The sequence below is a fragment of the Miscanthus floridulus genome, chromosome 17, assembly GCF_019320115.1.
Source record: "Miscanthus floridulus cultivar M001 chromosome 17, ASM1932011v1, whole genome shotgun sequence".
Classification (NCBI taxonomy): Eukaryota; Viridiplantae; Streptophyta; class Magnoliopsida; order Poales; family Poaceae; genus Miscanthus; species Miscanthus floridulus.
This window is the reverse complement of record NC_089596.1, coordinates 22,838,364-22,855,509: the sequence shown is the minus strand read 5'-3', so window position 1 is coordinate 22,855,509 and position 17,146 is coordinate 22,838,364. Positions and strand designations below refer to the sequence as shown.

The 17,146-nt window shown below is 40.9% G+C and overlaps 3 protein-coding genes across 5 annotated transcripts; 2 read left to right on the top strand and 1 right to left on the bottom strand.

The window, feature by feature from the left end:
* Positions 1–737: 737 nt before the first annotated feature.
* Positions 738–3,873, top strand: LOC136517153 (uncharacterized). Of its 2 annotated transcripts, none has more exons than XM_066510672.1 (3): positions 738–986; positions 1,578–1,651; positions 2,891–3,873. In XM_066510672.1, the coding sequence occupies exons 1-3, from the start codon at positions 846–848 to the stop codon at positions 3,531–3,533; spliced, it is 858 nt and encodes a 285-aa protein (XP_066366769.1). In that variant the 5' UTR covers positions 738–845; the 3' UTR covers positions 3,534–3,873. The 2 variants fall into 2 exon arrangements, with proteins under 2 accessions (XP_066366769.1, XP_066366768.1); XM_066510671.1 differs by having other exon boundaries at positions 739–986; positions 1,578–1,675.
* A 147-nt stretch (positions 3,874–4,020) lies between these two features.
* On the bottom strand, positions 4,021–7,981 carry LOC136517152 (protein disulfide isomerase-like 2-1). Its single transcript, XM_066510670.1, has 11 exons — positions 7,748–7,981; positions 6,589–6,673; positions 6,320–6,417; positions 6,185–6,240; positions 5,620–5,737; positions 5,498–5,525; positions 5,314–5,405; positions 4,902–5,058; positions 4,698–4,822; positions 4,480–4,579; positions 4,021–4,392 (listed from the first exon to the last, which is right to left on the bottom strand). Exons 1-11 carry the CDS (start codon positions 7,918–7,920, stop codon positions 4,324–4,326), a joined length of 1,101 nt encoding a protein of 366 aa, XP_066366767.1. The 5' UTR covers positions 7,921–7,981; the 3' UTR covers positions 4,021–4,323.
* Positions 7,982–10,505: 2,524 nt separating this feature from the next.
* LOC136516849 (dnaJ protein ERDJ3B-like) lies at positions 10,506–15,307 on the top strand. Of its 2 annotated transcripts, XM_066510344.1 has the most exons (10): positions 10,507–10,810; positions 11,098–11,246; positions 11,335–11,461; positions 12,770–12,890; positions 13,106–13,222; positions 13,307–13,393; positions 14,162–14,221; positions 14,317–14,394; positions 14,711–14,782; positions 14,856–15,307. In XM_066510344.1, the coding sequence occupies exons 1-10, from the start codon at positions 10,728–10,730 to the stop codon at positions 15,012–15,014; spliced, it is 1,053 nt and encodes a 350-aa protein (XP_066366441.1). In that variant the 5' UTR covers positions 10,507–10,727; the 3' UTR covers positions 15,015–15,307. The 2 variants fall into 2 exon arrangements, with proteins under 2 accessions (XP_066366442.1, XP_066366441.1); XM_066510345.1 differs by lacking the exon at positions 14,317–14,394 and having other exon boundaries at positions 10,506–10,810.
* Positions 15,308–17,146: the final 1,839 nt, after the last annotated feature.

The window sequence follows — 17,146 nt, the reverse complement described above, 5'->3', positions numbered from 1 at the left end:
ACAGCAGTGAAAAATAACGAGGTGGTAAAGAAATTAAGAGAAGAGGGAGAATGTGTTTCGCCTTAATAAAATGGAGGAGGTTAATGTGCGATGGGTCATGGTTTATGAGAGCGTGTGACCCGTCGTCTTCGTCGCGCCTGCCCGCCCCACCCCCGCCTTCCTCCACTAATCTCAACTGAAGGAGGAAGAATGGCCGGTTGCCTCGCCACGAGCTCTTCCCAACCAGTTGTCTTCCATGCCCACTCGATGATGCCCTGCTGCCTCGCTCGCTACCCCTCAACCCGCCATCACCGCCGATTCGACCGTCCCAAGGCCCCTCCCCTTCCTAAGGTTGTCAATAATGGATGTACCCTAAAGCCCCCAAATCCATACCCTGAAACCCTAACCCCACCGCCACCGCCCCCGCTGACGACGACCTCAATGTGCTAGCCACTCCCTCCCTCCCTCCCTAATTTCAACGGCATCGACCGGTCGCCAAATAGAGTTTACGTAATAAAACTAGCTGGTACTGTTTTAAAGCGAATCAAACTGCAACAAAATTATATTGAGAGCTTCTGGTTTCCTTCCATGGCGTTTCAGCCAATCTCGTACAGCATTTTACCACAATATCACCCAACAATTAAATGTTACTGTTTTTCCTATGAAACCTTGACACGATACTATTGGAAGGATTGTGTCATACTCCTACGTTAATAATAAATCAATAAATAAAATATTATCGTGGGCATGCACTCGTGCTTCCAACAAAATTTTAGTGGCCTCTCGTGTGTGTGCTGTCACTTCCCCTTCCTCTTTCCCCATCTCTCCCGCTCGCTGCTGGTGGCCCCGTGATTTGGCGCCGGTGAATGGCGGGCGGAAGCGGCGAGGCGGCGATGTCTCCGCCGTCCTCCGGCGGCAGCGGAAGCGGCGGCGGGAAGCGCGGGCGGGACCCGGAGGAGGACGTGTACGTGGACAATCTCCACTCACACAAGCGGTACCTCAGCGAGGTCCGTCGCCCATCCCACGCCCTGCTCCTCTGCGTTCCCTCTCGTTTCGGTCTGGGTGGTTGCTTCTCGGGCTGGGCACCGAGAGTGTGCGGAAAGGGAGTGCGGGTTCCGGGTGGTTCCTTGGCCAATTCATCGGATACAGCCGTTGCCAGTCTCGAATCGATTGTGTTGCTCTGCTTCTCAATCTGGGCTCCAGGGTTTGGGTGTTAATTCCTCGAATTGGATGGTTCCTGGGTGGAGGTCCGGGTTGATTTGACTGTTTGCGGCCAATTGCTGCATTAGTCTTCTGCTTTTGTTTGGATTTGTGTTTCTTTGGCTCCAACGTTGGGTGCTGTTGAAACCTAGTTTTGGACTCATTGTGGAATGTTGGGTTACTTTTCAGCCCCTGCTCTGTGAAACCGGTACTGTTTTCCCCCCTCCAATTCCTTGGGGAAACTTGGTGATTTGGTAGTTCCGGAGCCGCACATTGCTCTGTATCCATCATTTCTCCTCTCCAAATCAGAATAGCTGACATTTCACCTTCAGATGTTTTGATTATCTATCCTCCCGCTCCCTGTGTGTTGTTCGTTGATGATAGGCTAACATTTGCAGATAATGGCGTCCAGTCTGAATGGACTGTCTGTCGGGGATTCACTGCCTGACAACATCATGGAGTCCCCTGCAAGGTCAGAGACTGCTTCCTGCTTCAGGTCATTGTGCTCTCATCTCGTCTGCGTTAACTACAAACAATTTATCTATGATTGTTTACGTACGCGTACTCCATCGTGCATTGCGGTATTGTCAAGCAGTAGGCTTGAAACTTGAAACTGACAAGATGAGAATAAATTGCAATACTCAATCTCACAATGTCGCCCATTAATCTTAGTGTTATTCAACAAAATTGTTTCTCCAGAAATGAATCTTTCAAAATTGATGGTTCAGACTAGTTGTGAGATGACAGATGAGGCAAACAGTGTTAGTGTTCCATTTGTTTTAAGTTGCTAATCCATCTTCCCCTGAAATGCATGATCCTTCACTCTCATCCAATTCCATATCATGCATTTGTAAATATGTAGGCACCCCAATTTCCCTGTTTTCCTAAAACAAATTGGAGAAAGCCTGTTCATTAGCTGAGAATTTAGGTAACAGGAAATATTTGTGCAAGTCAAGAAATCTGGCTTTTGTTTTTGATACAGTTAGCAAGCAACAAAGTTTATGTTAGAGAAGGCTTTAGTGCAATTGCTTCTGAATATAATTCTAGAATAGCCTTTGTAGCATGGATGCTAGTTTGTTGTCAGATTCAATTGCCATTTCCATCTCATTTCTGCCTCGAATTAACTGACACATGTTTGCGATGTAGCCGCACACCACTGCAACTTAGTATCTTCTAAAATCAATAGTTGATTCTTCATACTTTTTCTTATTTCATACTAAGTTACATGCTATAATGGAACATGTATGCATGGTTTCCACTATGCATTTACAGAAAATATTCTCTCTCTATGTTAGTAAATCTGGAAATTCTGGAAATTGTTATCGCTCACACATAATTGCTCCAGTGGTTGGACTCACATGTAAGCAATTAAGTATTGAACATATTTTAAACATAATAGGTCTCTTTAATGTTCCAGATCATGTCAAGTTATCGATATGTAGTTAATGTTAGTACTTGAATGGTGCATGTGGCTACGAACGTTGATGTCCGTCACACTTTGTTGGTAGTTGGCTACCATGTGGGAACTGTGGTCAGGAAGCATAAAAATACACTCGGAGAGATCATCTTGTTTTTTGTGGGTTTTACTTCTGTTGATTTGGTACTTTTTGAAAGTAACTGTTGATTTGGTACTTCTACTTCTCAGCAATTATATTGTGATGCATTGATGATATGAATTTCATACTGAATGATCATACTTGCCTCCTTTCAGGGATGAGATATTATCCCAATACTCGCCAATGTCAGAAGACTCGGATGATTACCGGTGCTATGACACACAATTAAACCCCAGTGGGAATCATCATGATGCGATGATCAGCCCTTCAACTAGTCCAATGTCATCTCCTCACCGACACCAGAGACCACAATCTCCTTTGTTACCTTCAAACCCATACCCTCTCCCAAGCTGCTCCCTTTCATCAGTAGTCTGCTCTCATGCTCGGCGTGGCTCCGATAATGAAGGCCGGTTCCCATCCTCACCGAATGACATGTGCCATGGGGCAGATTTGAGGCGAACAGCACTACTGAGGTCAGTGCAAATGAGGGTGCAGGGACCCCATTCGTACGACCTATCATTTGGCATGAGACAAGGACAAGAACATGTACATGAGCATGAAGATGAACATGAGCATGAACATCTAGAGGATTTGGAAAGGACAGAAAGATCATCATCTTGCAATAAGTCAATCGTTGACGAAATCACGTACCAGCGACCTGACCATGATTTTGGTCGACCAGAGCATGAGATAGATTACATCAACTGCACATCAGATGATTGTCCAAGTGACCTAAAATTTAAGCAAGAAGATAAGAGCCATAGTAAATTTGATACCCGTATGGACAAGAATACATAGCACAGGAACATGCTGTATCACTTTCACATTAATTTTTTGGATTATAGCTCTGCTTAACTTTGTTGTAGTTTTGATGGTTGTCTTATCTACTGTTGTCCGTGGTTTGAGCATCAGCGTTCTGAATAGCGACATTGTAATATTTGAGTGAAATTAACTTTTGGAGTGTTGCAATGCCATCAGATTGTATGTAAGCTCACCAACAAAATTGTTTGAAATGGCACATTAGTCCTTGTAATGCAACTCAAGTAGCAAACAGGAAATTTGTTCTCGCAGAAACTGGCAAAAACTAATTCCGGTGATGCGAATGGGACCTTAAGTATTGTGAATAAGCACATTGACTAATTGTTTTTTCAGAACAACCGCAACTGGCATCACAAGCACATGAGTGACCCTCTGGCCAACAACTAAGGTAATTCCCATGTTGCCAGCTAACAGAGTGACCAATCCAAATAAGATGCATCAAGATTTCACCTTTCACCAGATTACATTAGGGCAAATAACTTGCAGAAGCTGCATAACTTATTTATTGGATCAAAAACAAAGTATGGGCTATCATCACAGGATGGCTACATAAACCTTGTGTGTGAAGTAAACTGTGAGTACTAAGTCAATCCCTGGAACCAGAAAAGACAAAAGGGGTCTACGTGCGTGAACTAGCTCTGCCACTACTGGACTCTCTCACTACCACCTCTCTCTCATCATCCGATTTCTTCTGTTTTCCTTTCCTCACAAGTGGTGGTTGTGCTATCAGCTCAAGTCACTGGCAGGCCGTGGCTGTGGATCATCATCTTCAAGAAGAGAATGTCGAAAGAATGTTCTTCTTAATGATAAATTCATCAGCTTTGGAAGGACTGATCGACTGCAATACGATGAAATATGGAAATTAGCTTCTGAATTAGTAATATAGTGGACAGACTGAATGGGGGGTGGAAATTTATATGCACACCTTCTCCAGCAAGCGGTGAAGCCTCTCAGTCTCCTTCTTAGTGTAGTCAGAGCCCTTGTCCATAATCTTCTTTGCAGCTGTCACATATATCTTTCCGTGCCTGGTTTAGAAGCAAAATAGTTAATACTAGTAATTTGACAATGGTATTACCAACATAAAAATGTTAGACCAATTAAGTAGCCTGCAAACATGCTGGAGGGGAAGGTGGAAGAAAGTACTTGGCAGCAGAACCGCTGAGCTTAGCAGCATCCTCTTCTATTTTAGAGAGGACTTCCTTCCGTTTGTCATCAGCAGCATTGAGAAACTCTTTCACAAGAGGATTCAAGCTTGCCACAAGCCCAGCCTACAGAAGTGAACAGAATGCATCAGATTCAGAATTCATCAGCTTCATTCCAAAGTGAATTTGCTTAATTTTAACCAACCTCTGAATTCAGTTGGCCCTTTGAATCCCGGCTGGTGCCACACTTCTCATTAATAAACTTGACAAAGTCATCCAAGTCCCGGCCACCATCATAATCTTCACCAGCTTTGTTTCCCTTAGGGAAGAACTTCAGTGTGGGGAAACCAGAAACACCATACCTGCAAAGGTGACATATATTATTAAAATTCTGCCTCATGGAAGAAAGGACAGACGTAGCAAAACTTGTTATAAATTCAGTCATAGGTTGTGTTATCCTAAACAGTGTCAAATTATAAAAGAACCACTTTCGTATTTCCTCACAAAAAAAATCCATCACAATCACAGTATAAGATGAAAAATCTAACCATGTTAAACTAAAGACAGAAAGCTAATGTACATAACAACCACTGAAATAGACTAGTCAGAATCCATACTTCTCAGCCAAGTCACTGTGCTTGTCAGCATCAAGATTGGCGATCACAACACCATCGTCCTGCTTGAAAACTGAAGCCAGCTTCTCATAAACCTAAATCAAGTACAAGTATATGTTCAGTCCACTAAAAAATGAAGATCTGCTGCAATAATTTGGAAATTTTCAAGCTAATACTCTCTACTAACCGGAGCAAGATGCTTGCAGTGACCACACCTGTAAACAGAAGGGCCATCAATGGAATCAAATTTCAGTGAAGTAGTGTGATGAAAAGAACTTAGTTGGACATAAGTTGAACACGATAACCAACCATGGGGCATAGAACTCAACAAGAACATCTTTGGTTTCATCAAGGACAATTGAGTCAAAGGTCTCTGGAGTCAGAACCACGACGCTTGAAGGAATGGCAGCTATCTTGACATTGGTACCTAGAACAATGTGCAAATTAGTTGACAGTAGTAGATTCTTCAACAAGTAGCACTTGATAGGACTTCGATCAAAATAAAGATGCCATCATGTGCGTAAACATAATTAACTAGAAGAGATTTTGCATGATAGCAAATGGCTTAGGGGCTTATCCATAATTAAAGTAATGAACTTCAGAATAGAAAAAAAAATAGAATATGACTAACAGCATCTATAATAAGTATCAAAGGGGATGGCAGTAAATAGCATGTTGGTAATTTCACTTGATGTTCATTGCTCAAGATTTAGTGCTTTTACAAATAACCTGTTTGTTTCTTTTGAAAGAATAACACTAGGGGAAGCCCCTACTGTGATAAGTGTAAAATATATGCTTCATTGTCCACCAATTTGATAATTAGAAAACAACACAACATGGTTGAGAACTGTTCTTAGCAACAGGCGAGGCCTACCTGCTTCACTGTTAACAAATTCTGCAAGGGCTTCCACAGAACGTTGACCCTCATACCTGCACAAGAGTAGATTTAACATTATTATCACAGTAAAAAAATCCTGGAAAGTACAAAACAGAAGTTATGCACTCTCACTTCTTTGGCTCCAAGGAACCTTTGGGGAACCATTGAATTGTGGGGTACCCAGAAACTCCATACTTGCTGCACAAACTCTTGTGCTCATCGCAGTCAACCTTAGGTAGTAGATACAAAGAAGAAAAACAGTCAATTCATTGTAGCAAAAAAAAATGTAATTAGATATTCAAAAACAAGTTTTGATAACATAGAAAATCCTGGGATGTAAATGATGAAACCTGTTGCAATATCAACTTTCCACTAGGGAGACTAAACATGATGAGACATACCTTTGCTATTAATACAGATTTAGCCTTCTTGAAGCTTGCGCCAAGTGTTTCATACTCGGGGGCAAGCTTTTTGCAGTGGCCGCACCTAAGAAACAGAAGATGGTCAGAAAAACAGTATCTGATGAAAAGATCACTAAAAACAAATGGTCATATAAAGATTTCCAGATAAGTGAGTTGTGCTCACAGAAAGGTTTTTGGATATCCGAGAGATTGCAAAAGAAGACATGATTTTAAGTGATTGATTCTACAGATTACAGTATACTCTAGAATATTTCAATCAAATATTACTTATTTGAAACACTCGTCTGGTTGGCAACACTATCACTTGCTGAAAACTTTTGTTAACAAATGGAATTCAGACAATTGAGTTCCAGAAGAACTACCCAAGTATAACAGAACCACATCCTGAGTTCTGATTTATATGCCTAACAAAAGGCATTTAAATAATCCATGTGATTCATTTTCATCAGATTGCATAACAGTTTTAGATCACCTTAAAGTGGATGTTGTACTCACTAACGCAATGAAACAAAATATCCAGTGCTTCATGAACTACCAGCAAGTGATCATGAGCACAGCACAACATAAGATTTGACCCTTCCCTTTCTACAATCAAGCACTGAAGATCCTTCTAGCAGTAAGACGTTCCCCGCTCTAATGAACATCTACTAATGAGCCAAAGCACTAGGCAGACTACAGCCACAGAGAAAAACAATCGATTGATACGAATTGGTTACAGGATCAGATCCCGTGAGTCTCGTGTAGCACTCGCCCATAACCACTACGCAAACGTTTGGGATCTCAATCCCATTTGGCAACAAGGATCTGAAACACATAGAACTACTAGCCTGCTACTTAGCTACGAGAAGCACGAACACACGCAGCCGAAGGATCCAGGCTTTCTGGCTCCGTAGAGCAATGGCTACCCGATCCATCTCGCCCGAGAATCCGAACTGGTCAACTCAATTGTCAAGTTGGCACGGATTCATAGCTAAAAAACATGCTACAGACTCGAGTAAGGACGAGCACAGCAATTTCCAAAGGATGTACTGTAACACCGGCCCGACACATTCCAGCCTCTCGGCTCTGTCCCAGACCCAACGAACCACGGATCCGGCCCGACAACGAGATAGAGAGAGGAGGGGAGAGGGGGGCGAACCATGGCGCGTAGAACTCGACGAGGGCGCCGCGGTCCTGGCCGACCTCCTTCTCGAAGTCGGCTTCCGTCAGGGCCACCACCTCGTCGGCGGTGGCCGGCGAGACGACCGCGGCCGCGGCGGCGAGGAGGAGCAGGAGGCCCAGAGCTCTGCGGGAGATCTGAGGGGACGCCATGATGCGACCTGCGAGCTCGAATGAAAAATCGGGAGAGAAGTGAAGCCGATTAATAGTACAGTTACTTGGTTATTATAAAGGGAGATTAGAATTAGAAGACAGTGGGCCCGGGGCACGTGAAATGCATTGCCTGTAGGCCCCGATGTTCCGTTTCTTTCGGAGTCTTTTATTTGTATTAAAGTGGCCTGATAAGCTGATTTTTACTGGTTTATTATAAAAGAAAAATACTATAGATTTTAGTTAAAGTCGTTGATAAATTCTAATGAATAGTCCGTCAGTACTCCAGCACGAATTCACAAAAACTGTAGTACTCCTATTGGATTGGAATTTGGAATGGGTACGTGTGCGAAATAGAACACATTTTTTCCTATTGGCAAGCATTCGATGGACTGAAAATGGAATACATTACAAACTTTTATTAAGTCACAAAAAAAACTTTTATTTAGCTTATCTTTTTTAAGATGTTTCCATATAAATTGACACCACAAACACATCAAGAATTATTATACAATAATGAACTCTTCGGTTCTAACTATATATTGTTCAAGTTCTCGACTTATATAGTTTTACCATGTACAACATAGATATATATCATATATATGTAAGTATACAGTAGAAGCTATATAATTTAAATTTCAAACTATAAAAGAAATAAAAACAACATATATCGAGATCATCCATACGGTTAAGACTATATGATGAAGGAATTAGTATGATTTAACTCCTTGTTGAATCAAGAGAAAATCACCAAGAGTAGATCAAAGAAAAGCAAAGGTCTAAACACCATTATCTAATAAGCTATCTATACTTTATAACTCATATTGTCGTTTAATAATAGATGTGTTATTCTTCCTGTTCTAAACCAAATTCAAGAGCTTTGTTGGAGTTGCACACATTTTGGTTTTGTTTATGTAAGGAGAGAAACGAATATGGCTGCATTATATAGCCAAGTTTACTTTGATCTCAGATTCTACATGTAGGTGGACGTAAGATATCCCTAATTTTTTACTCCCATATATTCAACATGACTCTCATACTAAGAATTGAAGTAATTTAAAGTCTTGTTTCAAAAAAAAAAAACTCATATGTTGTTTATCAATCCAACGGTCAGAGTTTCCCATATAGGTTGGATGAGAGTAACTTAATTATGTGTACCAAGTAATTTTGTTTCGTTTCTTATTTGTGAATTTTGAATGACAGTGCCACTAAAAAGATTGACACGCCACCCTAATAATCAAGACTAAACTTTTCCTTACGATAGCATATATTTCAACTAAACTATCACAAGTAAAAGCATGCAATAAGACTTTTAGCATACACAATTTACCTATCAACATCCTACCCTAGAAACTACTATACATTTACACACGAGTCTCATCCTTATAGACAACGTCTATACAATAGGATACGACGACTTTTGGAATTTCAAACTAAATGCATCCTTGTACAACTTTGTGAGTGATGATGTAATACACAGTTTTAAGATAACCTTTTCGCATAATAGACCCTACAAAAACATCCGTCCAACTTCCTCGGACAAATCAACAACAAGAAGAATAAATTTGTTAGCTTCAATTGTAGTACTTTAAACTCAAATCGATAGCAATTAGAAGCATGATTTTTAAGACTTTAAACTCAATATTTTCAAATAATAACGATGGAGCTAATAAGCACATGGTAGCGCTACTTAAATTTATGTAAAAAAACTTGAAATATATTATCTTCTCTTTAAGAGCATCTTCAAGGGTCTTTCTTAAACTTACTCTCTAAACCCTTATCTGGAGAACTATTTGAATAAAAATCACTCTTCATATATTTTCACCATCCAACAACTTCTTTATATCTTGTATGCAATCTACAGAATCAATCTCGCTCTACATCTTTGACTAGCAAAAAAAAAATATAGAATAGAGGATTATTATATAGGAGATCTAATTAAAAAAGATGTTGAAAGGTGTTTTTTTCACCAAAACACTCCGTTGTTTTTTACGTGTCACGTTAGATTTGTCCTAAGTTTAAATATTATTATCATTGACCATCTATTTTGAAAAATTCTTATAGTTTCACTGCCTATATATAAATTATATTATGCAAATATTTTTCATGGTGAATCTAAAAATACAAAATCTTATGTCATGACTCTATATGATTTTTTTTTTTTTAAATCAATATCAAATATACAAATATTTGACTTAGGACAAATCTAATACAACATGTAAATAAAAACAAACCAAGTAGATTAAGAGAAGGCTTTAAATCGGCATTACTTGTTTTCGTCGTTCCACGGCGGTCGTCACACGGTTTATACTCCACAAGGTCGCACCGTGTGAGGTGTGAGTTGTGACGCATGGCAAACCGTTGACCTGACCTCCACGTCAACGCACCGCTTCTCCCGTCCATTGCTGACGTGTATCGGTTCGCGGTGCACCTAGCAATTCCGGCTGACCGCAAAAGCGCGAACCGTGTCCACGTGGACCCACCGCATTCGTCAGAGACGCCAGCATCCCGCACCCTATTGGTCCACGTCATGCGCTCCACGTCCCCCGCGCGCTTCTCCCACGAACAGGCACCCGATCCCTTCTAGAAAGTTTTAAACCGCAGGAACCAAAAGGCCACTGCGGAAGACGGAGGACGGCGACGCCGGCGGCGAGGAAGAGGAGGAGGAGGGATACGACGGCGAGGGAGAAGCTGTCTCTCTCCACGTGCGGGAGCGCTAACCCTAGCTGCCAACCGCGCTGAAACACCGGATTGTGAGGGGAGGCCGAGGGGAGAGGGGCGACGAGGCGTCTCGAGGAGGCGGGAGCGGGATGGCGGCGCCGGGGAAGGGAGCGGCGGCGCGTTTTGCGGCCGCGCTCTTTGTCCTCCTGAATCTCGCTGTGGCGATCGCCGGGTAGGTTTCTGGGCTCGGATCACCTGTTGTTTCTCGCGTGGATTCTTCGAGATCTCAAAATCCCTTCCGTTACTGGCCGATTTTGCGCTCGAAAACACCCACTTCGATGGTTTGATCACCCCCCCCCCCCCCCCCCCCCCCCCCCCCCGATTTCACAGCCTTTTTCTACTGATTCATTTATTCTTTATTTGTTATGCGTCAGGTCGAGATCTGTGTGCTCGACTCGGTCCTGTTTAATCCATAGTAATGCTTTTTAATTCGACTGAATATCGATGGCAATGGTGCAGGAAGAGCTACTACGACGTGCTGCAAGTTCCCAAGGGCGCGTCCGAGGATCAGATTAAGAGGTCGTACCGCAAGCTCGCGCTCAAGTACCACCCCGACAAGAACCCCGACAACGAGGAGGCCAACAAGCGCTTCGCCGAGATCAACAACGGTACTAGTCGCTGAGTACTTTACAATTAAATGGATAACCTGGAATTGATAAGTTGCGCTGCAAATTTAACAAATGTATTTTGTTGCAGCGTATGAGGTGCTGACGGACCAGGAGAAGAGGAAGGTCTATGACCGATACGGCGAGGAGGGGTTGAAGCAGTTCCAAGGCGGGAGAGGCGGTGGCGGCGGAATGAACATTCAGGACATCTTTAGCAGGTGAGCTCAATGCTAAGCATCATGCTTCAACAGATCAACTAGAAGTTTTGATACTGAAACATCAATGATCATGCTTGTATTGCCCACTTGCCCCTATGTTGGTGTGTATGTTTCAGCATAGATTTTGCATCACGTGGATATCTAGCATACGGATGGTACCCCAAAAAAATTGTCAAAATAGCAGGTGCACAGTTTAGGATGAAATTCCAAATGTAGCGAGTAACCTGGCTTGTATGCACTTGATTATCCAAAAGAAGACTCATTGGCATGTGTTAACTTGCAAGATGGAATTTCCGATATGACAGCGCCATAGAGTATACCACATCAGCAGTGACGAAGCCAGAAAAAAATTTAGGAGGGGCTGAACAAAAGAATAGAGGTTTTTTTATCTTCTCTTAACCTTAGTCCCTCCTACCTAATACATGTATGCATAAAATTTTAAGGAAGGACTTAGGAAAACTCCACGTGCTCAGGATGGGTAGGGGGGGGCTGAAGCCCCCCTAGCCCCACTGGTGGCTACGTCCCTGCACATCAGGAATGTGTACCTTCCATTCTGTAGGATTTGAGAGCACCACGTTAATGATTCTTTTATCAGCAAATGTGTCACTTGGCTGTTCATCATTCCAGTGCAAGATGAGTGATGTCTGGGAATATTATGGAATGTTGGAGAAACGAGTGTCCTTCCTGCATTTCCTAACAAGCAACCAACTATGTGTCTAATCCACCATAACCACATATCTACTCCCTTGGGTCATAGAGAAGTGCCCTTTTCGGCATTGGTTATGTTCCCTTAATACAATCATGGGCGGACCCAGTGCCGGAGGCTCCCACATGAGTGGGGTCTGGGGAAGGGATAAACCGAGACATGCCTTTCCCTTAATACAATCATGGAATCCAAATTTTGTAATTTACTTACAAAAGGTGGAAGACAAAAGCAGTGACAACAACAAAGCCTTCACTCCAAAGCGAGTTGGGGTAGGCTAAAAGATAGCAAAAGTATAATGTTTCAATTTTTTAATCTCCACGTAGAAAATGTACTGATGGTCAAGTTTAGTCGGCTTTCAGCAATCTAAAATGATTCATTTTTTCTGGGCTGGAGAGTATCATTTTGAAGCTATGACTAGAATAAGCTTGGTTGGATGCCTGTTTGTTCATAGGAACATGTCTCTTGCAAAGCTTCAGCTAGATGCACCTCAATTAGTCATTCCTAATAATTTTCTGTTCTTACTGCATCCCAAATGGTTGAGCATTAATGTTTCAATTATTTAGTGTTCACCTTGCTGAATTTTTTTCCACAATTTTCTTTAGCTTTTTTGGTGGTGGTGGTGGTGGGATGGAAGAGGAAGAAGAACAAATTTTAAAAGGTGATGAGGTGATCGTTGAACTGGATGCTTCATTAGAGGACTTGTACATGGGCGGTTCATTAAAGGTAACATGATTTGCCTAGCTGACAGACTGTAATAAGTATATAGCTAAGTTTTCGTCTTGCTTTTAAAATTTTTCTGCTGTCATTCAATCATGCTTTAGCAAAATGCTTCCACTAGATAATGTTTCTGGTTTATTTTTTTAGAAAGTTGTACTGTGTTGTGCATAAGGGAAAAGTATAGTATTTATATTTACTTTTCTATTTTCAATGTATCTTAGGTTTGGAGAGAGAAAAATGTCATAAAGCCAGCACCAGGAAAGAGGCGCTGCAACTGTAGGAACGAAGTTTACCATCGACAAATAGGTCATGGAATGTATCAACAGATGACTGAGCAGGTATTTTTCTAGTTACGTTGTTCATGATGTATATTTTAATCCATTGAGAGTTTTGATATACTGAGGATGTTTCTTATTTCTAAGGTCTGCGACCAATGTCCAAATGTGAAATTTGTACAAGAAGGTGAATTCTTGACTGTTGATATTGAGAAGGGAATGAAAGATGGACAGGTATAAGCTGTTTTATATGTCCTGGGTCCTCCAGTTCTAACCGTGGTTGGGCTGTACCATATTGACATTGTTGTATGTGCTATTCATCCTATATTGTAATTTTGATATAGCATACAAATTAAGCCATGTAGGTAAATGATACATGCCGTGTATATTATGTACTACTTGATTACAATACTACAGTGAATGTCTGAAACTATATAACTCAAACTTAGCAATTCTTTGGATTATTCAGACAAACTGGCTGGTTTCCTGCTTTGCTAGTGCCAACCACTGCTGCTTGTGACTTGTTAGGGTTGAATTGCTACTAGTTATTGCAGCCTTATCCCTTACTTCAAAACATAATAAATTAATACGACAGGTTCTGATGTATGTTTAAGTTTCCTTAAAGACAGCTCTGCAGACAAGATGCCATAGTTCTGATTCGTGACACTACAAAGGACATGCTCTTTTCTAGTTCCCCTTCACAAGCTAATTTAAGGGTGTCAGCTGAATGTCTTCCTTTGCCTTTTGATGTCATTTTTGTAGTGTTCTGCCTTAACACTTCCCTTGTTTTAGACATCTGATACATCCAAGTGTCACTTTTTGTGGACTGTTAAGTTTGTACGCTTGCCTGTTACAGTCGCATGTTAATATGCCATAATCTGACACTTGGTTAGAGACATTTAAAGATCTTAAGTGGTTCATTATGAATCCCCTGTTATGTACAGGTTCTCTGCACTTATATTTTTATATTTTTTATTTGATAGAATCATATGATTTTTTCAGGAGGTCTTGTTTTTCGAGGAAGGCGAGCCTAAGATTGATGGCGAACCTGGCGATTTGAAGGTTTGTTTTGTCCCTGTCTCTATTTGGTTGAAATTTACTTAGTGTACCGCCATGTTTACTAATTGTGGGCTTCCATTAAATAACCTTACAAGCAGTTCAGGATCCGAACAGCACCACACAGCTGCTTTAGACGAGAAAGCAATGACCTGCATGCAACAGTTACAATATCCCTGGTATCACATGAACCAAAAAAAAACATTTTTGTTTCCGATGACTTTATTAATTCAATACAAGCCAGAATTATAATTTTGCTACTAATTTAGCATAGACTTGATCTAAACAGACTACTGCATCTTAAACTTTCCCTCTTAAAGAACCAATATCACCATTTGTACTTTTGAAATTGCATTATCCTCTTAACCTACTTCTACCTATCCAATGATTCTATCTAGTTGTTTTCCATGCAAGATGCATTGACTCTTTCGCTGTAGATCCCCTATAATCACAGTTTTCTGTGCCTTTTTTTCTGGGCATATTTTGCTATTGCAGGTGCAAGCTCTGGTTGGTTTTGAGAAGACCATCAAGCATCTTGACAACCATCTGGTAGAAATTGGCACCAAGGTAAAGACAGCCACCCATCAACATGATTTTATCATCTGCAACAGACCGGCTCAATTTTGTCGCTAATTCACAGGGCATCACCAAACCGAAGGAGATCAGGAAGTTCAAAGGTGAAGGCATGCCACTATACCAAAGCAACAAGAAAGGTGACCTGTATGTGACATTCGAGGTGTTGTTCCCGAAAACCCTAACCGATGACCAGAAGGCCAAGCTTAAGGATGTTCTCATGTAGAGCATTGCTGTTCACATCTATGCTACTGATAGTTCGAGGCGAGCGCCTCGAGGAAAATTTTCCGAGTAGCTTGCATAGGAAGCAGCAGCTGCTGCGTTTCTTGTATGTGATTATGCATTGCAAATACTAGCAGCCTGGTCTTCTTTTTCTTTCCCTTGTGGTTTTGTCATGCGCCCTTAACAGCTCAGTGTAGTTTTAGAAAGCACAACAAAATTGTACCAGAATATTTGTACTTTTGGAGTTCTGAATACATAGATTGTAGAACAGCTCGGTTGCTTGCTTGTTCTACTAAACCCATGGCCACCAGTACATGTCAAATTTACAGATAATCACTGCTATGTATATGCTTATCTGTACATTTACGAACAGAAGATGATAACTTAGATAAGAGCTCAAATCACCAAGCTGGAGAAATATATTGTAGTACATTATGAAAAAAAAGAAGGAAAAAACACAAGTAGTAACAAAGTTGCACAAATGGGCTGTACCAAGTTATTTTTATATCTTGCAACCACAAGGCCTGCCTGTTTTAACCAACCAGAGCTTGCACCTGCAATAGCAAAATGTGCCCAGAAAAAAAGGCACAGGCCTTGGTCTTTAACCAAACGTTTAAGGCCTGGTTTAGTTCTCAAAAATTTTCACCCCAAACTATCACATCGAATCTTGCGACACATGCATGGAGTATTAAATATAGACGAAAAAAAACTAATTGCACAGTTTGGTTGAAAATCGTGAGACGAATGTTTTAAGACTAATTAGTCGACATAAGTGCTACAGTAACTAACATGCGCTAATGACGGATTAATTAGGCTTAATAAATTCGTCTCGCAGTTTCCAGGCGAGCTATGTAATTAGTTTTTTTATTAGTATTCAAAAACCCTTTCCGATATCCCCGAAACATTCGATGTTACATCAAAAATTTTCATTTCGCGAACTAAACGCAGCCTAAAATGCTGCAACCAAACATTCTACGTCAACATCAGTACTCGAACAGTCACGAAACATGCATGACCATGACCACCAGGTGCCTGCAGTTGCATATTTGGATAACCAGCAAGACCAGCATGTAGGAGGCCATGTTAGTGGTGGTCTGGTGGAAAAGTTGGGGGAACTCTTTCAGAAAACTGTGAATTGCTCTAATGGCGCAGTTTCAGAACTTCAAATTGATGTTAGTAACCCTTTCAGACTTATCATCAGTTTATTTCCAACCCCCCTCCCCCTTCCAAATTAATGATCAAATTAACCTGCATGGGTAATTATTAGTTGGTTGAGGATTATGCTGACAGGGATTTGATTGAACTACTCAAAAAGATGCAAAGTGTATATACTAGAGATACTGTTGGTCCGTTAAGGAAAAATAATAGAACTTGCAGAAACTATAGGAAAAAGCACATTCTTATAGTGAAGTCGTCTTATAATCGATCATAGTTTAAAAACGAAACCAACGTTCATGTGCTTTTATATATTTGCAAATGACTCTCCCAATTCAGGAACACTGGATTTGCATTTAACAAAAAAAAAAAAGAAAGAAAGAAGAAGACCTTAGAAGGTGTTGAATGCTTCGCACAATGCTCAAACTGTTTTGCAGCATAGCACAGTGTTGAATGAAAAAGGGACTTAAACAAAACAGCATGCTATCATCATAAAGGGAAAAAAACAGCATGGGAAGAAAAATGGAAAAAAGGGACTTAAAGAAAACGGCATGGTATCATCACAAGAGAAAAAACAGCATGGTAAGAAGAATGAAAATAAATCTGTATCCTTGCGAATAAAAGTTAAGGCAACTATTAATATTTTGGCTAAAGTAAGAAATGATAAGTATTGCAATACTAGTTTTCACGAAATCATTAGTATTACAATATATATATATATATATATATATATATATATATATGATGGTAAAAGTTTTGTCGTACTTTTTTTTTGAAAGGAGATATTGCCCTGCAAGTGGACCTCCAGCGGCGCGAGACAGAGACAGAGGGGGAGGAGGGAGCAGGGAGTAGGGCTAGGGAAAATGTTTTTCAAAATCATATTTTCAAACAAGAAACTCTAGCAAACTTGTTCATCCTTGGAGCAACATAAAGTCTCTTTTTTTGTCTCGCAAAAAGAATGTAGTGTTCTTTTAGACGCAT

Excerpts from the sequence above, each read along its gene's own strand:
- LOC136516849 (XM_066510344.1), top strand. The coding sequence starts at position 10,728 with ATGGCGGCGCCGGGGAAGGGAGCGGCGGCGCGTTTTGCGGCCGCGCTC. Across the intron at positions 10,811-11,097 it reads CTCGCTGTGGCGATCGCCGG|GAAGAGCTACTACGACGTGC; the intron begins GTAGGTTTCTGG and ends GCAATGGTGCAG. Across the intron at positions 11,462-12,769 it reads ATTCAGGACATCTTTAGCAG|CTTTTTTGGTGGTGGTGGTG; the intron begins GTGAGCTCAATG and ends AATTTTCTTTAG.
- LOC136517152 (XM_066510670.1), bottom strand. The coding sequence starts at position 7,920 with ATGGCGTCCCCTCAGATCTCCCGCAGAGCTCTGGGCCTCCTGCTCCTC. Across the intron at positions 5,526-5,619 it reads GTTGAGTTCTATGCCCCATG|GTGTGGTCACTGCAAGCATC; the intron begins GTTGGTTATCGT and ends TTCTGTTTACAG. Across the intron at positions 5,406-5,497 it reads ACTGCAAGCATCTTGCTCCG|GTTTATGAGAAGCTGGCTTC; the intron begins GTTAGTAGAGAG and ends TACTTGATTTAG.
- LOC136517153 (XM_066510671.1), top strand. The coding sequence starts at position 846 with ATGGCGGGCGGAAGCGGCGAGGCGGCGATGTCTCCGCCGTCCTCCGGC. Across the intron at positions 987-1,577 it reads ACAAGCGGTACCTCAGCGAG|ATAATGGCGTCCAGTCTGAA; the intron begins GTCCGTCGCCCA and ends TAACATTTGCAG. Across the intron at positions 1,676-2,890 it reads GAGACTGCTTCCTGCTTCAG|GGATGAGATATTATCCCAAT; the intron begins GTCATTGTGCTC and ends GCCTCCTTTCAG.